Source organism: Falco punctatus (genome assembly GCF_963210335.1).
Source record: "Falco punctatus genome assembly, chromosome: 6".
NCBI lineage: Eukaryota > Metazoa > Chordata > Aves > Falconiformes > Falconidae > Falco > Falco punctatus.
In genome coordinates, this window is record NC_137585.1 from 77804482 (window position 1) to 77821459 (window position 16978).

Below are 16978 nucleotides of genomic sequence, written 5' to 3' on the forward strand. Positions count from 1 at the left end.
CCCTCCCAGTCCCCTCCCAGTGCCACCAGCTGCCTCCCAGTACCTCCCATCCCCTCCCAGTGTTCCCTAGTCGCCTCCCATTCTCCATCAGTCTTCTCCCAGTCCCCTCCCAATGCTCCCAGTCCTACTGTAGGTGGCCAGGATGGAGGCCTCTGTGATGATGATGAGGGTCTGCACTATGTCAGTCAGCACTGCCAGCCCCCCTGTGGGCCACGCCCCCAGTATCAGACCACACCCCCTTTCCTTCAGGCCATGCCCCCAGACCTTATCCCCACCCACCTGCACTGGGTTCCACCAGGTCCCATCAGCATGGGACCCCCACCCCCTTGGCCACGCCCCATCATGCCATACCCCCATCAGACCATGCTTACATCAGGCCACACCCACTCCCCTTAGCCCTGCCCCTACTCCATTAGCACCACATGGTCCCACCCCCACATAACCCCATTGGCCCCACCCACATGAGCCCCACCCTGTGACCACGCCCACCAGCTCAGGACATGTCCCATCGCCTTAGCCCTGCCCCCTGGCCTGGGTGCCACCAGCATGCCAACCCCCCTGGGCCCCTCCCCCGTCAGACCACACCCCCTTTGCCCCTCTTTTTGACAGATGCCCACACAGGCCCCACCCACACAAGCCACGCCCCTCCTCTGTGACCCTCCCCTGGGCACCACCCTTAAGCCCTGCCTACCTTTTGCCCTACCCACACAAGCCACGCCCTTCTTTGGCCACGCCCCCTGCCTTGAGCACCCCCAGCTCCCACTAAACACATGAGCCCCTTAGGCCCCCCCCCCCCCCCCCCCCCCCCCCGCCTCCTGTGGCTCCGCCCCCTCTGCCCCCATCCTGGTGGTGACAGCCAGCAGGGCCCCATGGTAGTGGAGAGGTCCCAGCCCAGTGCCTCGTGGATGAAGATGGTCTCCAAGTACATCTCCACCTGTGGGGCGTGTCACCTATAGGGTCTCTTCCATTCCTATAGGGACCCACAAACCCGAAAGGGACCCTCCAAACCAATAGGGACCCCTCCATCCCTATAGAGACCCCCCAGACCATATAGGGAATTGCCAAACCACATAGAGACCCCAAGACCCCATAAGAACCTTCAAACCCCTATAAGGACCTCTAGACACTATAGGGACTCACAAAGCCCATAGGAACCTCTCCATCCCTATAGGGACACCTTAGCACCTATAGGGACCCACAAAGCCCATAGGAACCTCTCCATCCCTATAGGGACCCTGTAGTACCTATAGAAATCTACAGACCCTATTGAGATTTTCCAAACATCACAGAACCTCCAGACGCCAGAGGGACCCCTCCGTCCTTACAGGGACCGCAGACCCCACAGAGACCCCTCAAACTCCATGAAGATATCTCCAAAACCATAGAACCCCCCATCCCTATAGGGACCCTATATGGGAGCCCTGCTCCATTACAGTAAGAGCATGTGGGACCCCGAGGGGACCGTTTGGCTCAGAACACAACAGCAGAAGGTGCCAGGAAGGAATTCAGTGGCTAGCCTGCCGCTTCCCTTGGTAGCCGTGGAAGTGTCACCACTAAACTTAGGCTACCTGCTCTCTGAGCCGAGAAACCGGTTCCCCTCCTTGCTCCTGCACTCTACTGGAGCCCAAATACACGTTGGGAACATCCAGCCAGTGCTCCCATGGAGAAGGCACCAGGAAGGAATTCTGTGGCTAGCCCTCCCCTCCCCTCGGTAGCCATGTAACCAACACAACAAAACTTGGGCTACTTCCTTTCAGAGCCAAGGAACCAGTTGCCGTCCTCGCTCCTGCACTCTACCAGAGCCCAAACACATTGGGAATATCCATCCACTGCTCCCATGGAGAGTGGCTAGCCCTCCTCTTCCCTTGGTAGCCATGGAAGTGTCACCACAACACTTGGGCTACCTCCTTTCTGAGCCAAGAAAAAACATCTCAAAATAACCAAATCCAACATTTTCTTGGTCGTAAAACACGTTGGACAAGTGTGGGTTCAACGTTGTCCATGTTTGGAGGTCAGTCTCGTTCCAGTTAGCGTGTCTTGGGGTCACCCACAAGTTCTTCCAATTAGTCCGGAATGGGATGGGGATACCAGCTGGAGGAATCCTCTTACGAATTCATAAATACTCATTTTATGAATATTTGATAATAGATGAATATCAAACATATTCAGGGAAATGGGTACATACCCAACGCTGGCTCTTATTAATGACCTTCATTGATCTTTCCACCCTCGCCACCTTTCCACCTTTCCATTTTCAAACCAATATTCCATCTCCATGAGTCCTCCTGATCCCACCAAATTTGAGAATTTATCCTACCACCTAACAGGCAGAATTCTATAGGTCTGTACAACATTGTACACAATCCCATCCTATATGGGGTCTTATTTGAGTCATTAACTTTCCTGCTGCCTGGCGATATTGCAACGGACCCAACCGAGAACTTCAAGATCTTTGAGGTGGCTTCAAGCGTTAAGGTCCTTCTTGACATTCTGGCGCTGTGGCTGGCTTCACCCTGCTGTGATGTATCCATGGAGGAAATCCTACAAGCCTGGCAGCAGCGTAGGCGGTGAGTAACACCTGGAAAGGCCCTTTCCAACTTCTCTTTCCACAGTTCATCTGACCATGGTCTCAGATACATCCAATCTCTGTCTTGGTATTGATGGACGGGCACGTCCGGGGATAGTGATGCGCTTGCTGTGGAGAGGTGACAGGACCTTTCCTAGCAAAATAACATACTTTTAGGGAATGTCTCCCTACGATTTCGGGATTTGCTCCTGTTTCTGTCACACGGTAAGTTTTGCTGCGCATAATTTCCAAAGAACTCTTTAGTTTTAGGCTGGGTGTTATTTGTAGCCATGCTGAGGGTAAAGCATCTGGTCGCTTTATCTGAGCTTCTTGGCAGTTTTTACTTGTCTATTTAGGCTTTGATTCATTCATTCTACTTTCCTGCTTGATCAAGGTCTCCATGGGGTATGGAGATCTCGTTTGACCCCTCGTATTTTAGCTAAAATTTGGATTACTGCTATAAAGTGCGGGCTCCTCTCCAAGGAGAGTCCTATGGGTACCCCGAATCTTGGAATTATTTCCTTAAGTAATACTTTTGTTCCTGCTTTTGCCTTATTGGTGTGGCAAGGGAAAGCTTCCAGCCAGCCTGAAAAGGTATCTGTCGTTACTAAAAGATACCAATATTCATTTTGCCGTGGTAATTCAGAAAAATCTATTTGCCAATAATCTCCCGGGCTGTTGCCTCTCTTTGTCACCCCTGGTAAAAGTCTTTGGGGTGCATGAGGATTATTTTTCATGCCTAATTTGCTTTTCTTCACTACGCTTTTAGCTGTCCTAGTCATCTGTACACTTAGTATGTGCCCTTCCAATGCTTCTGTCATCTTCTCGATTTCCTGGTGAGTGTCTTGGTGTTTGCTATTAACCAGTTCACCATAATTTCTGTTGTAACTATTGCCTGATGTGAAGGAGTCACCCACCATTCTTCTTGTTTTTTGATTGCCTTTAGTGGATCAGCCAACTGATCATCTTCTGTTGTATATTGTGGGCTCTTGTGTCCTAATTCCTGGATTGTATCTGGCAGGGCCAGCAATATTTGATTTTCATCTGCTTCTTTTGCTGCTTTATCTGCATTCATTCCTGTACGTGCTGGACTATCTCCATATCGATGCGCTTTACAATGCGCAATTGCCACCAGTCTAGGTAAATTTTTACCGGTAGTAATCGTTGGATCATTGGCCTGTATTTGACTGGGGATCCTTGAGGGGTCAAGAGTCCTCTTTCTCCAAACGGCTCCATGAGCATGGACCACGCCAAAAGCAAATTTTGAATCTGTTCGTATATTAACTGCCGTATCTTTTGACAGCTCCAACGCTTTTAGACAGACAATGAGCTCTGCCTTTTGGGCCGATGTGTTGGATGGTGGGGCTTTGGTTTCTATGGTCTTTTTGATAGTTACCACCGCATAACCTCCTCCTCCTTGGGTCCCACTTCACACAATGCTACTACCATCTACAAACCAGTTCCAGCCCATGTTTTCTACTGGTGTGTCTTCCAAGTCCACTCAACTAGCGTATGTCTGTTCCATCATTTGTGAACAACCATGAGTTAGTTCTTCTTTTCCACTGGGATCAGTAGTGTTCCTCACTGAGGGAATCAGGATTGCAGTCACTTTCAGTTCCACATTATCTTGTTGTAAAAGGATGGCTTGAAACTTCAGCATTCAGCTTTGGGACAACCAGTGTCTTCCCTTCTGTTCCAGAACTGCCATAACTGCGTGGGGTACAAGTACAGGTAATTTTTGCCCAAATATCCATTTCCAGGCTTCTTGGATGAGTAGCACTGTAGTTGCCACTGTTCAGAGACAGGTTGGCTGTCCTTTACTGACATTGTCTAGTTGTTTTGAAATGTACCCCATGGGTCTTTTCCATGATCCCAGTCTCCGGGCCAACACTCCTAAGGCAATGTGTAGTCTTCCGTGCATGAACAGTTCAGATGGTTTTCCTAAATTTGGGAAATCTAGAGCTGGAGCCCTCATTGAAGGCCGTTTCAATTTAGTAAATGCATTTCTGCGTTCCTGAGTCCAGGCAAAGAGGTTTTCTGTTTCCTCATACAGCTTCATATCAAGGTTTGGCAATAGGTCTGAAATTCATTATCCATAAGGAACACCACCCGGCCATCCCAAGGGATGCTCTAAGCTCTTGTTTTGATTTGAGTTCTGCGACTTGGCAGAGATCCTCTTTCCTTTTGGTTCTGAGACTACGCTGGCCCTGGGAAACTGTAAATCCCAAATACGCTGGGTGATCTGTGCCTTTTTCCTGCACGCTTTGTACCCCCTAGCCCCAGAAATTTGAGGAGGTTTACTGTCATTTGTATGGATCCTTCTTTATGACGGGTTGCTAGCAGTGTATCACCTACATGTTGTAGCAAGGTGACGTTTTCATACACCCTTTCCTTTGGCTAATTGATTTCCATAGACTGTAGGAATCTACTTCTAAATCCTTGGGGTAACACGGTCCAACACAAGTGGGTTTTTCTGCCAGTCTTAGGGCTTTCCCATCCTAAAGCAAACAGTTCTTGGCTTGTGGCCACTAGCAGAAGGCAAAAGAATACATCTTTTAAATCTAATACACTAAACCATTTATCTGTTTCTTTCAGGGCTGTCAAGAGGTTACACAGGTTTGCCATCACCAGGTGGACATCTTGCACAATTTGATTTATCACTCTTAAATCTTGGACCAGTCTATATTCTTCTGAATTCAGCTTCCTGACTGGTAATATTAGAGCGTTATATTCTGACTGGCATTCTCTTAGTAACCCAAAATTTAGGAATTGTTCCGTTAATGGATCTAATCCTTTCCTGACTTCTAATTTAACTGATTACTGTTTTCATCTTACCGGTCTGGCATTTGGTTTCAACTGGATGGTTACTGGTTCCACTGCTGGGGATTGCCCTGGTGTTCCTGAACCCCATACAAGAGGTGTTACAGCGTTTTCGGTTTCTCCTGGTATCTTCTCTAACTTGGCTTTCTTCTGTAGCGTAAAAACTTGGGCATCCAAAGCTTTTATTTTCAGGAATTTGGATCTGGAATCTCCCTTTTTCAAATGAAATTTGTGCATTCAATTTACTTCGTATGTCCCGTCCTAATAGCGGCACAAGGCAATCTGGTATGTAGGGAAATTGATGGGTTAACACCCTTTTTTTCTAATTCCAAACTTCAAAGGCTGGAAAAACGGTTGATTTTCTTTCTGCCGTGTGGCACCAATAATTGACGTGCTTTGTTTGCTCAAATTACCCTGCATGTATTCAATAATGAATAGGTAAGCTCCTGTGTCTACTAAAAAAATTCTATTTTCTCATTCCCTGATTTTACTATAACCAGGGGTGCTGCAGGGTTAAGTTCTAATTCTTCCCCCAGTCCCCTTCAGTCCGACTCTACTGTCATCATGTCATCAGCCCACTTCACTATTTCCTCAAGGTCCTGCCAACCTACCTGTGGGCATTCCCTCTTCCAGTGCCCTTTCTGCTTGCAGAATGCATAGCACTCCACCAGGAAACCTTCTCCCTCTTGGGCTCAGCCCTCTAACCCTACTCATTTCCTGGGCTATGCCTGCTGCCACGATCTTCAACTTTCATTTTTCTGTTTTTTCTCTTCCACCTTTTCTCCATTATTATATACTTCCCAGGTTCTAACATTTTGCCCAATGAGTGGGCATCTGCCCCCTCTGGCTTCTGTAACTTTGATTTGATGTCTGTGCTAGATTGTCCCACAAATATGTGAACTAATGGGACAGAATCCACCTCATTTTCTGGATTCAAATCAGTATATTTTCTTGCAGCCTCCATTATTTTTATTTTTTATTTTTAAAAAAGAGGGATTCTCGTTCTTTCCTCACACGACTTGCTGTCATTTAGACCAATTCTTTGATTTTGGAATAGCATTCCGAATGAATCTATGAAAATCAATAGTTGGTACTTTGAGTATGGATGTTGGGATCCCAGTTAGGGTTGTTGAAGGGAAAATGATCCCTATCCATCCTGCTTGTGCAGCTTGGATGTGCATTTGCTCCGCACCCTCTTTACTTTTAGCTATAATAATTGTTCTTTCTTCATAAGACAAGAAGTTGTTTAAAATAACTTGCTGATCTTTCCAGTCCAGATTCTGATTTTCATCTACAGCTTCCAAAACCTTCACGACTCTTCGGGGTCCTCTCAATGTACACCTGCCATCTCCTTCCAGGCTTTTAAATCTGATACTGAAAATAGCACTTTTACCCAGATTTCTGGTCCTGCTGCTTGCCTGAGGGGTGCTTATATGTTCTGAGCATTTCCCCTAGTCCTACTTGCCACTGCACTGATGCCTTCTTCCTCACTGGAATCCTCTTGCTCATTTCTCCTTGCCTCATTGCCCCTTCCTGGTCTGACCAACATGTCAACATCCTACTCTTCTTCCTCTACCAACCTCTCTTTGTACTTGTTGCATCGCTTACTGACGCTATGCGCCGAACAACACCACTTAGGTGGTTTCCTATTTCCAGCAATCAAGCCACACTCCTTACATATATCATAATTATCCCCTAATGCAGAGAACAAATTCACATATGACATCTCATCCCATTTTCCTTTGCGTCTACAAAATAATGTTAATTGCAATACTTTATTACAGCTTATACTTCTGTTCTTGGGCCATTTCTCCTGATCATCTATGGTATAAAAGGGCCACCAGTGATTAAAATATTGTGCTATTTTTTTTTGGAGTGGTTTAATTTCAAATTTGCTCCAATATCTTAATGTACAGCCCAGCGGAGAACCCCCTCCCAGCAGAACAGCCAGTCCCCATGTTACAAAGTTTTCAAAATCACAAATACCCAACACTTAAACAAAATCCAACAGAGACAAAAATCCAGCAAACAAAATCAGATAGAATAGTGGTTTTCACCAGAGCTAGAGCTGAGCTAAGCAAGGTGACGGAACGGTTGTTACTAAGACTGATGAGAAGCCACCCAGCCATTTCAGCCAGGACAGAACAACACCTACGTGTACGTTCCTCTGTGTTTTATCATTTTTTGAATGTCTCTTCCATACATTGGTCTTAACATTTTACAGGTTTTCAGCTCTGTTGTGTCACTCACATGCAGGCAACAGTAAAACCTATAGGCATCTGTATGGTGCATTTTGAATTTAGTGTCATTTGCAACTGGACTTAAACCGTTTGATGTTATGTTGATGTGCGGTAGTTCCATCAGAAGAATGTGAAGCAAAAGAAGATGGTGAAGACACTTGAAAGGGTTACAACCTTCAACAGAGGAAGACTGTTGAGCGCTGTCAAGCTCCCTGGGAAAGTAGATTCTGTGCACAGTTTCTCTGAAGAGCTACTTTCTTGGTGGGGTTTTTTTGAAAGAAACCACACACACACACAACTTCTATTTAACTTTCTTACCTTCATTCTGCAAGTTTTCAACTGTCCTTGTTAAAAAACAGGTGTGTGGTTTTTCACTTCTACTGTGTACTGATGTAAACAACAAAAATAAACAAAAAAAATTTATTTATTTAAAATTAAATTAAAATTTAATTTTAAAATAAACTTGAAATCACTCCTTTTCAAATTAGAGATGAGTGAAAGACGTCACGTCTTCTGCCTCCTTGACTCTCCTGCTTTGTCTTTAACTTGTCTGTAACATTATTCTATTTTTTTTTTTTTTGTCCATGGAAACCGTAAGAGAGACTTTTTGGGCTGATCTTCACCTGTCAGACAGGGAGATTGATGCATAAGTGCTTAGCCACGAGGCTCTTGCTGCAGACGAACCGACACGTTGGTGTGTGGTTAGTGATAATTGTTATTTATCAATATTGCTGTCCGTCATGACACTGAACGCTTTCAAGGGGTTTTGGATTGGTGGCGATTACAGATGAATAGTATGATGATTGCTGCGGTAGTCTGAGGGTATAAAGGAAACAAATATTTGGGGGGGACACTGTACTTTGTATTAGTCGTTAGCTTTTTTAAACTGCAGTATTTGGGGTCACTGATAAGATGATGATGAAGGTTGTGTATGAGATATGCTCTGGAACTGAAGCCAGAATCTCCCTCTGAAAATCTCACACTTTTTGTCATTGAAGGGTACCAATTATTTTTTTACATCTGGAGATAATTCAGTTAGAGGGAGAGCCTGTATGGAAGTTTCAATGGGTTTTTATTTTAATCACTCAAATGGTGATTCTGGTTTCCCTCTGGAATCAATTAATGTTTCTTTATGAAACTACCCTTAAACGGGAGAAAAGCTAAATGAAATGTTAACTGATGGATTGCAATAATAGTGACACTTCGATGTAATTTTTTTAATGTAAGATTCTACTGCTCCTGTGCTTTACAGCAGTTTTGTCAGAAAGGAAACACCCATAACAAAATGTTATAAACAGAGGAAATTATGGAGGTTTTGTTACTTAACGAATGCTGTAGAAAAACTATTTTAATAACCAAGCAAGTTTTCAACCCAACTCCTCTTTCAGAGACGTGTGTCTTCTGGCACACACATACCAAAGTCCTCGGGAAGGAGCAGCAGTGGTGGGCAGCCTTTATAACATTAATCCCCACTGAAATAAGTGTCCCCTTGGGCTGTAACTTGTTGAATGGAGAAGGAAAAAAAAATATTTGAAAGATGTCAGTGTGTTTTGGGGGATTCTTCCATCACACAAATCAGGGTCAGTTCATGGTCTCCACTTATGGAAGGACTTGTTCCAAGTTTGCTGCGTGGACTGGCATTAAGTGCTCGGAGTTGTTAAAGTCTTTAACTCAGTTTAATGTCTGGAGCCACCCCCTTCCTTTATTTACTCATGGACATTAAATGTAAACCAACTTGAATGAATATTTAACTCTTCAGGAAGTTTATGCTCATTTTTAAGTCTTCTGCATTTGGTCACTATCATTAGAAAAGCAAAAACCTTCTGGCTGCATCTGGAGTTGGAAAGCCCTTTTCTCTTTCTCCTTCATTCAAATCAGGTGTCTGCCACTAAACATTCAGACAGGTGAAATGAAATTCTTAGAGATTTGTTGGCTTTATATATTCTGGTCAGCAAAACTCAATCATGGTATGTCGAAATAGGACTTTATATTCCTTGCTTTCAGTAACGTTAAAAGTATTACAACTAATGAAAAGAAAATCTTTCCATGTTTTGCTGTTTTATTCATGGAAATTCATTTGGAAACAGCAGCGCATTGGCTTTTCTAGTTGATGGCTATATTTATCTGGAAATGCAGAATACCTTCCCAGCTTTAGGCTTCCTCCTCGTTTATCATGGGCAATGGGAGACCAGATCCAGTAACTTCAAGCTTTTGAAAGGGAGAATTAAATGCTTTACTATCAAATCTTGCCTTTTGTGAAAACAAGAATAAATATGCAGGGTATCACTGAAAAAGGAACTGGTGGTTCCTGTGTTAGCCCAGCCTTGGATTCTGCGCTGACGTTTGTTCTTGTTTGGCTCTGCTGTGCTGTAAGCACCCCTGCCAGTTTGTCAGCAGTTTTGGATATTTATATATATAAAGCACCTATCACCATATTGATAACATTTTTTGGAACCACTCTTGACAGTTTTGGAAGTGTCCTTCCAGGACATGACAAGGTTTTCTCAAGGTTTTGCACATCTGCATTGTCCCTTTTGTTTGCTGCCTTTGTTGAATTGTGCAGCAACACCAAACTTCCATCTCTTCTGACTTTTCTCACACGTGAGTTGTTACCACTCTCTTCCACATGAAGCGTTTGGTTTAGGAGAGAAGAGTGGTGTGTCTAGGGATGGGGGTTGTCATAGGTACTTTTCCAGGATTTTTTTTTTTCTCGTGAAACTCTTTGAATTGCAGAGGCTGGCTGTTCTATGGAACACCGAGGACTGGAAAGACACTGGTTGCTCCTGCACTTGCTAGTGAATGTAGCCAAGGTGCCAAGAGAATTGCCTTTTTCATGAGAAAAGGTACTGACTGCCTGAATGAGTGGGCAGGGAAATCTGAATGTCAGCTTCGTTTATTATTTGATCAGGTAAAGTTGAAACATGCCATGTGTTCTGTCCAAATTGTAACTGTGATTTTCTGCGGTCAGTATTTTTAAGAAGAACTCACTCTTGGTTTTTGCTATTTTGTCAGTTTCTTCCACTGAAGCGGGATTGCCAGTGTTTCCTTTTTCAGCAGATTGTTTAGGGGCTTGACATCTTGAGGTGGGTTGGGAAAGATTAGTAAAACAAATGAGAAACAGTTGCAAAGCAAACCCCATCACCAACTCAAAACAAAACCCCAAACAGCCACAAAAAAGGTTTCAGGAGGCAAGAACCAGTGGCTTTAGATGAGAGGGAAGGAGATGCAGGCTGAAAGCATGGTCATTTAAATTCTCAATGCAAGCTTGCCTCCAGAACCAGTAATTGAATGCCTGATGCTAGTCTGAAAACTTGAGTTCTAGTAACTTTCCAACCATAATGTTTTTCGTGCATTTTCACTTTAAAATAGCGCTGGTTTACTTCTGTCAACATACCTGTGTTTTCATTCTAGGCCTACCAGATGCAACCTTCACTTATGTTCCTGGATGAGAGAGATGGTATTGCTCCCGTGCGATCCAGTGAACAAGACCAAATTCACAGGTAGTACATTCTCTTGTATCTACGTAGAGGTTACTTGATCTTTGTGAAAAGATCACAAACTTCAAGTGATTTTTAAACAACAATTGAAAACAATTCCCTAGGCTTGATATGAGCACAAGGTCTGTGTTACCTTCTCTGTTTCTTTATGTCTTAAAGTGAATGTTTCACTAAGTGGCATCTCATGAATAAAAGCTTGTCCTGTTTGAGCGATCATTGGAGAAGGTCATGTGGAATGTAACACAGTGTTCTAAACCAGTGAATGACAATTACTTTTTTTCTGTTAGCTCGATCATATCTATGTTCCTGGCACATATAGATGGTGTAGGGAGCAGAGGAGACACTGTGGTCATTGGGGCCACCGATGGGCTGGATGCTGTAGATCCTGCTTTACGAAAACCCAGGCACTTTGATCAAGAGCTCCTCTTTGTTTTGCCAGATGAAGAGGTCAGAACTTAAACCCCACTTTCATGCTAACGTGGCAAAGTCCGTCTTTACAACCAAACGACGTATCAACGCAGTATCACAGAGCAGTTCAAGTTGAAATTGGTATTCTACAATAGGGCAAAATCTGGAGAGATTGCGTTGTACTGGGGAGGGCAGTTGTGGTGCTGAACAGATATGATGAGGATGATTTTAACAGGTGGTTCTAGAATTAGTTGTGATTTCACAGTGACCATCCCAGAAAATGGGATGCTGCTAGTCACAGAGATGTTGAAGAAAGAATGAGTGTGTGAATGTTAATGAAAGTTCACGTTTGCTTCTTCTTGAAGTGCTCTTGCTCTCAGTTCTTGGTTCAGGAATGGGCAGTGGAAGTGTCTGTGTTGGACCGTTCCCAGGCTGGGAATCCCAAGGGATGCCTCTAAGTTTTTTGGGATCTGACATTATTACTGGAACTTATTAACAGGGACTTGCACACTGCACAGGTGCAGGGCTCGGGAAGCTGTTGGTTCAATGGCAATAGCTAAGAAATGAAAAAAACAGGTATATAACAACCTGTAACCACCAAAAAGTATTGGGGTAGGGGATGGGTGGGGTAGAGTGGTGATGGTGGGGAGATAGCACGCAGAACAGGAACCCTGCTTTTGTGTTTTTTCTCTGGCTATGACTGATACTTCTTTTTCTTTTTGGAAAAAGGGTGAAATGCTTGGATTGGATTGAAGGTGAAAGCGCACTGAAGAGTGTATCTGACATAAATGATGGTTGTCTCCAGTTTTGATCTGCTTTCAGCAACAGGAGAGGCAGATCTAACACTGATTCCCTACTGGGGAAGAATTCCAGAAATCTGCCATCGTTAACCTGTGTGCCAGGAAATACCGAACTGAAAGTCTTGCTAAGTCAGAGGTGAGGATGGGCAGTGTTCAGCATTTTGCTAAATAGGAGAGAATTTTCTCTGACGAAAAATATCTGGTTACAGGTAAGTTGTTTTCCGTAAGTTTTTTCAGCTACATCTTGTTCCTCATTAAGTCTAATCCTTGTTTTATGGAATCTATAAATGCCTTTTCTCACACTGCAGCCCCCCAGAAAGAGTTTAATGTAACGAGTTGGGAATGATTGTGTTTCCTGCTTCAAAAAGCAAAGAGCATCTCAACTGAACTTTCAAATACTGACAAGTTTAGCAGATAAGAAAAGTGTTTGTATTAGTGTGACGGTTTGGGGTGGGGATTGTGATTTTTTTTTTTTAATTTTGTTTTAAAGAGAACTCTTGGGACGGGTTAAAATGCAACCACTTTGCGGGCTAGGAAAGGGATTTTCAAGATTCACACCCGAGACTGGACCCCTAAGCCACTAGTCACATTTCTGGATGCAGAAGCTGAACAATGTGTTGGTAAGTTGGAAAACAGAGTGGGAAACAGAAAACTGCACGTGACTGAGTCCTAAAGCATCTGGTCTTGCTCCAGGCAGTTCCTAAGCTCTTGTGCCTTGCTGCAGAGGGAGGCAGGGAGGCAGCTGGCACATCTTGGGAGAAAGGAAAGTTCGATGCTTCTTTTCAGTTTCTTTTCATCTCTCAGGACGTCAGGTGGGGTTTGGGCATCTTCCTCGGCAGCAAAGTTTTAACTGGGAGGCTGCTTCGTAAGTGCAGGATGTCAGGCTGCGAGCCATGTAACAAAACTGCTCTGCAGTGCCGTAACTCTTTTTCAGTTCTCTCTTATCCTGTTAAATTTTTGGTTGTGTGCAAAATCTTTCGGTGCTGTACTTTAGAAACCTTGGCCTCGACTTCTGTGTTGCCTAAGATGGACCTAACATTTGATTCTTGGTTTGTTTTTTAGGAATATGGTCGGTGCTGTTATTAAATCCTTATGTGCTGAAGCTGCAAGCTGTGCTTTGCCTCACCACTGTCCTCAGATATACAAAAATAGGGAGAAACTGCAGTTGGATATTGCTTCTGTTAACGTAACAGCAAAGGGTTTTGTCCTGGCCGTGCAGAAAACTGTTCCAGATTCACAGAGGGCTGTGGTTTCACCTGGGTGAGCGTGGTCACCTGTTGTAAACCCACTGCTTGAGAAGACACCAGCAAGAATTTTGCAGGCCTTGCAGGGAGTGTTTCCCCACGCCGAGCTTGTGCTGAAGAAGGACCAACGGCAAGGTACAACACCACCATGGACTTCCTTAAAATTCTGCCAAAGCAAAACCTTCGGATTTGTGCAATCAACACACTCAAACTTCTCAGCCCTAGTGACAGTAGGATTTTATAACGTACGTGCACAGCGCTGGCTGGGAGCTGAGAGTGACCCGCAGTGCGCAGTAGGGAGCTCTGCATTCTCTACTCGAGCACCCTGTTTTGGACAGTAGCTAACATCGTATTTATCATTGGTAGAGGTGGATCTAAGGTTTGAATGTATGAGGCACCTCAATACTGAAATGCGGGGAGAAGGGTGTTTTTACATCAGTGCTTCTAATTGCTGCCTGAAGCCTGTCAGGACCACAGCACAAGTGGCTGAAGCTAAATCCTGGCTTAGCTATTGTGACTTTTAACTGGTCTCTGAATTGATGTGTTTGTGGATCACACTGCACACTTGCACATGAGATCTGAATGTTTTAAGAGTGTATCGTTCGGGACTGGGCTTGCACAGCATATGTGAGCTCACGCTCCTGACTGCGTCAGCCCTTCCAAGACTGAATCTGTCATTTGTTGAGAACAAATTAATGGAGCAGCTCACCCAATTCCTGATTAATGGAGATCCGTAAATAGTTATGGTGCTAATCTCTGAAGAATATCCTACCAGTATTACTCCCAGCAGAACTGGTAGATGGTTTGTGTTGGTAAAACAGAGGCAGAAAGCCACCACCAACATAAAAGCAGGGACACTGGGGGACTGCTCATTTCACCCCCTCTCCTTTTCCCATTATCTCTTCCTGTGGTGATCTTTGAGGAGCCTGATCTAGAGGATGTGTTGGTCTGTGTATTTTTGACTCACTAGTCCTAGACTACTGCTGTGTTTTTCTTAACTGGGAACATTAAACCTAAACAGATGTAGTGGTGTTTTCCTTTTTGCTTTTAGGCAGGAAATCCATTTTGTTGCTTGGCATCCCTCTATTAACATATTTTGACCTTAAGCAGCAGCATTTGAGAGCTGTACACAAGTAAGCACAGGCACATGACACGACTGAAGGCACATTTGTCACATAGGAGGGACAATTCCTTTTTTGTGATGTGGTGGTTGCGTCTATGGTTGTATACCTGCCACGTCTAGTCACTGCCCACATATCCCACATGAGCATCCCTTCTTGTGACAGGAACTCTCCGGATCTTGATAATCTGGAAGGGTGCACGGAGAGATTTGTCGTGTGAAAGGACTGTTGCCACTTCCCTCATGCAGTAGATGCATGTCGTCTTCTGCAATTGAGGCAACGGCTTGTGGTCTTCCAAAGCATGTCATCTGGTCTGATGGATCCTCTGGTAACGAGAGGCTGGGAGTGACTCAGCTCTTCAGGCAGGCTAAAGACTGGTCATCTCTTCTGAAATGTCCTGGAAATTATGAATTGTGACCAGGTTTCTTTTACAACATCAGCCCTCCTCTTTCCACATAGGTCTGTCTTTGTGCAGGCTGTGCTCCAGGCTGACTTGGCTATGTGTCCCCTCTGAACTGAAAATAGTGGAGTTTCAGTCGTGTAGCCATTTATCCAGACCAATAATGCATCTTGCTGAAGGGTTAGTCTCATTTTTCCAGGCACACCACTACACCGGCTGAGTTGTGAGGCTTTTTAGGAGGTACCTTGCACCTAAGTGGTTTGGAAATGAAGAGAGATTCAGGTCTACTTCTGCCTGCATAGAAATGTCTATATTGGAGTCAGAGTGAAAATGTTACCTTATTGTGAAGGAGTTGTTCTTTTGTTGGTTTGGTTTGATCTTTTGGCTTCACATGCTTGTTTTCTGTAAGGTAGTTTGACTGATACGTAATTCTTTCTTAGCCTCTTCTACATGGTCTGGTTTTCCTCCCCAAGCTTTCATGTTCCCAGTTCGTGCGAGAAGCTCAAATGACAGCACCAAGTATAATTTATATCCCACATATCCATTTGTGGTGGGAGGCTGTTGGAGCTCCATTGAAAGCTGCTTTTACAATGCTACTGTGGAACATTACGGCATTTGCTCCAGTTTTGCTGCTTGCAACATCTGGTGTGTGTCATGCAGATCTCCCAGAAGAGGTATTTCTCTCAATACTTTTCTTACTTTTTTATACGATTCCTGTTAATTTACCGATCCTTTAAGTATTGGAGTACTGTGCACTCTGAAGCAAATTCCTGCTGTTATTCCTCAGGCACCCTAGCTTAGACAAAACAACGCTGAAAACATTTGGCTCAAGTGTTTTCTGAGGCAACAGACTGATTTTGTCCCAACTTGTTCTCCCTCGCCACACACTCATGCTGCTTAGACGGCTGTATAAACTTACTTCAGGCAGTCATTCCAGTGACTTCAAGATGGTTAGGTGTGTACTTCATTAAGAATATACGGTGCTTGAAATGTAAATGGGAAAAAGAGACTTTTACTGGAAAAGGCAGGTGGTCACACTGTTAGTGATGCAATGTAATTACAAATTTAAATTCTTTAATAAAAATTTTAATTTCTTTCTCCATAGAGGTGAAAACTTTATAAATTCCATTTAAGTAACTTGGAAATAAATTTTACCTTGTATTCCTTAACAACACTCAGTAAGAGTACATGCCTAGCTTTCTAGGCATCTGAGAGTGTGCACTGAAGGAAGGTGTTCAAAACCCGAAGTTGATGCTCTGATTATTTTTTGTCAGTTACTGTGGGGGAGGAGAGGGGGCTTACCTAGATGCATTTATCAACTGCTTTGAAAGAGATTAACATTCTACAGAGGTTTTTAGATTGTTAATAAGTTCCTTCTAAAATACGTACTGAAATTCCTTCCATCCCTTTTGGTAGTACAGATTGATAAAACAAAGCAAACCTTGGAATTTTGCAACTTCAGGCACCTCGTGTGAATTAATAAAACATGAAAACAAACGCCAAATGACCACCTTAACAAAAAGCCTGCCCTTGACTGCTGAACCCTGCTTGTTCCCTCTATAGCTGCCATAAAGCTTCAAACTGAAGGACAGAAAGCTGGGTAAATAACAGATAATTAATCTTGGAGGTGGTGAATGTCACCACTTTATCAGTGTATCACATGGTCCCTCCACTGAGCTTTAAATCTAGAAGTGTTCCTTAGAGAAGATAATTTAATTTGCTGTGCTAACCTGGGAACACCTAGCCTTTTAAGGACAAGAAGACAACTTTTCACAGTCTGTCTTACCCAGATGATTCTTGAGTTGAATTTAGAGAGGTGCTCATCTTTTCGGAATAGAATATAAATTTCTGTGGCCTTACAGCTGGTGTGTCTTTTCTCCTC

General features: G+C 43.9%; 1 protein-coding gene across 9 annotated transcripts; it reads left to right on the forward strand.

The window, feature by feature from the left end:
- Window positions 1-1772: 1772 nt before the first annotated feature.
- Window positions 1773-16889, forward strand: LOC308065471 (ATPase family AAA domain-containing protein 2-like). Of its 9 annotated transcripts, XM_080391486.1 has the most exons (8): window positions 1773-2567; window positions 10360-10534; window positions 11038-11126; window positions 11411-11570; window positions 12261-12467; window positions 12822-12951; window positions 13394-13710; window positions 15537-16889. In XM_080391486.1, the coding sequence occupies exons 1-5, from the start codon at window positions 2530-2532 to the stop codon at window positions 12282-12284; spliced, it is 486 nt and encodes a 161-aa protein (XP_080247612.1). In that variant the 5' UTR covers window positions 1773-2529; the 3' UTR covers window positions 12285-12467; window positions 12822-12951; window positions 13394-13710; window positions 15537-16889. The 9 variants fall into 9 exon arrangements, 3 of the variants coding, with proteins under 3 accessions (XP_080247612.1, XP_080247613.1, XP_080247611.1); XM_080391487.1 differs by lacking the exon at window positions 11411-11570 and adding an exon at window positions 11283-11360 and having other exon boundaries at window positions 13394-16889; XM_080391485.1 differs by having other exon boundaries at window positions 13394-16889.
- Window positions 16890-16978: the final 89 nt, after the last annotated feature.

What these genes read in the sequence shown, in the direction of transcription:
- LOC308065471 (XM_080391485.1), top strand. Translation starts at nt 2,530, where the DNA reads ATGGAGGAAATCCTACAAGCCTGGCAGCAGCGTAGGCG. An exon ending in GAACAAGACCAAATTCACAG is followed by an intron (nt 11,127 to 11,410) that starts GTAGTACATTCT and finishes TTTTTCTGTTAG; the next exon opens with CTCGATCATATCTATGTTCC. An exon ending in TTGTTTTGCCAGATGAAGAG is followed by an intron (nt 11,571 to 12,260) that starts GTCAGAACTTAA and finishes TTTTGGAAAAAG; the next exon opens with GGTGAAATGCTTGGATTGGA.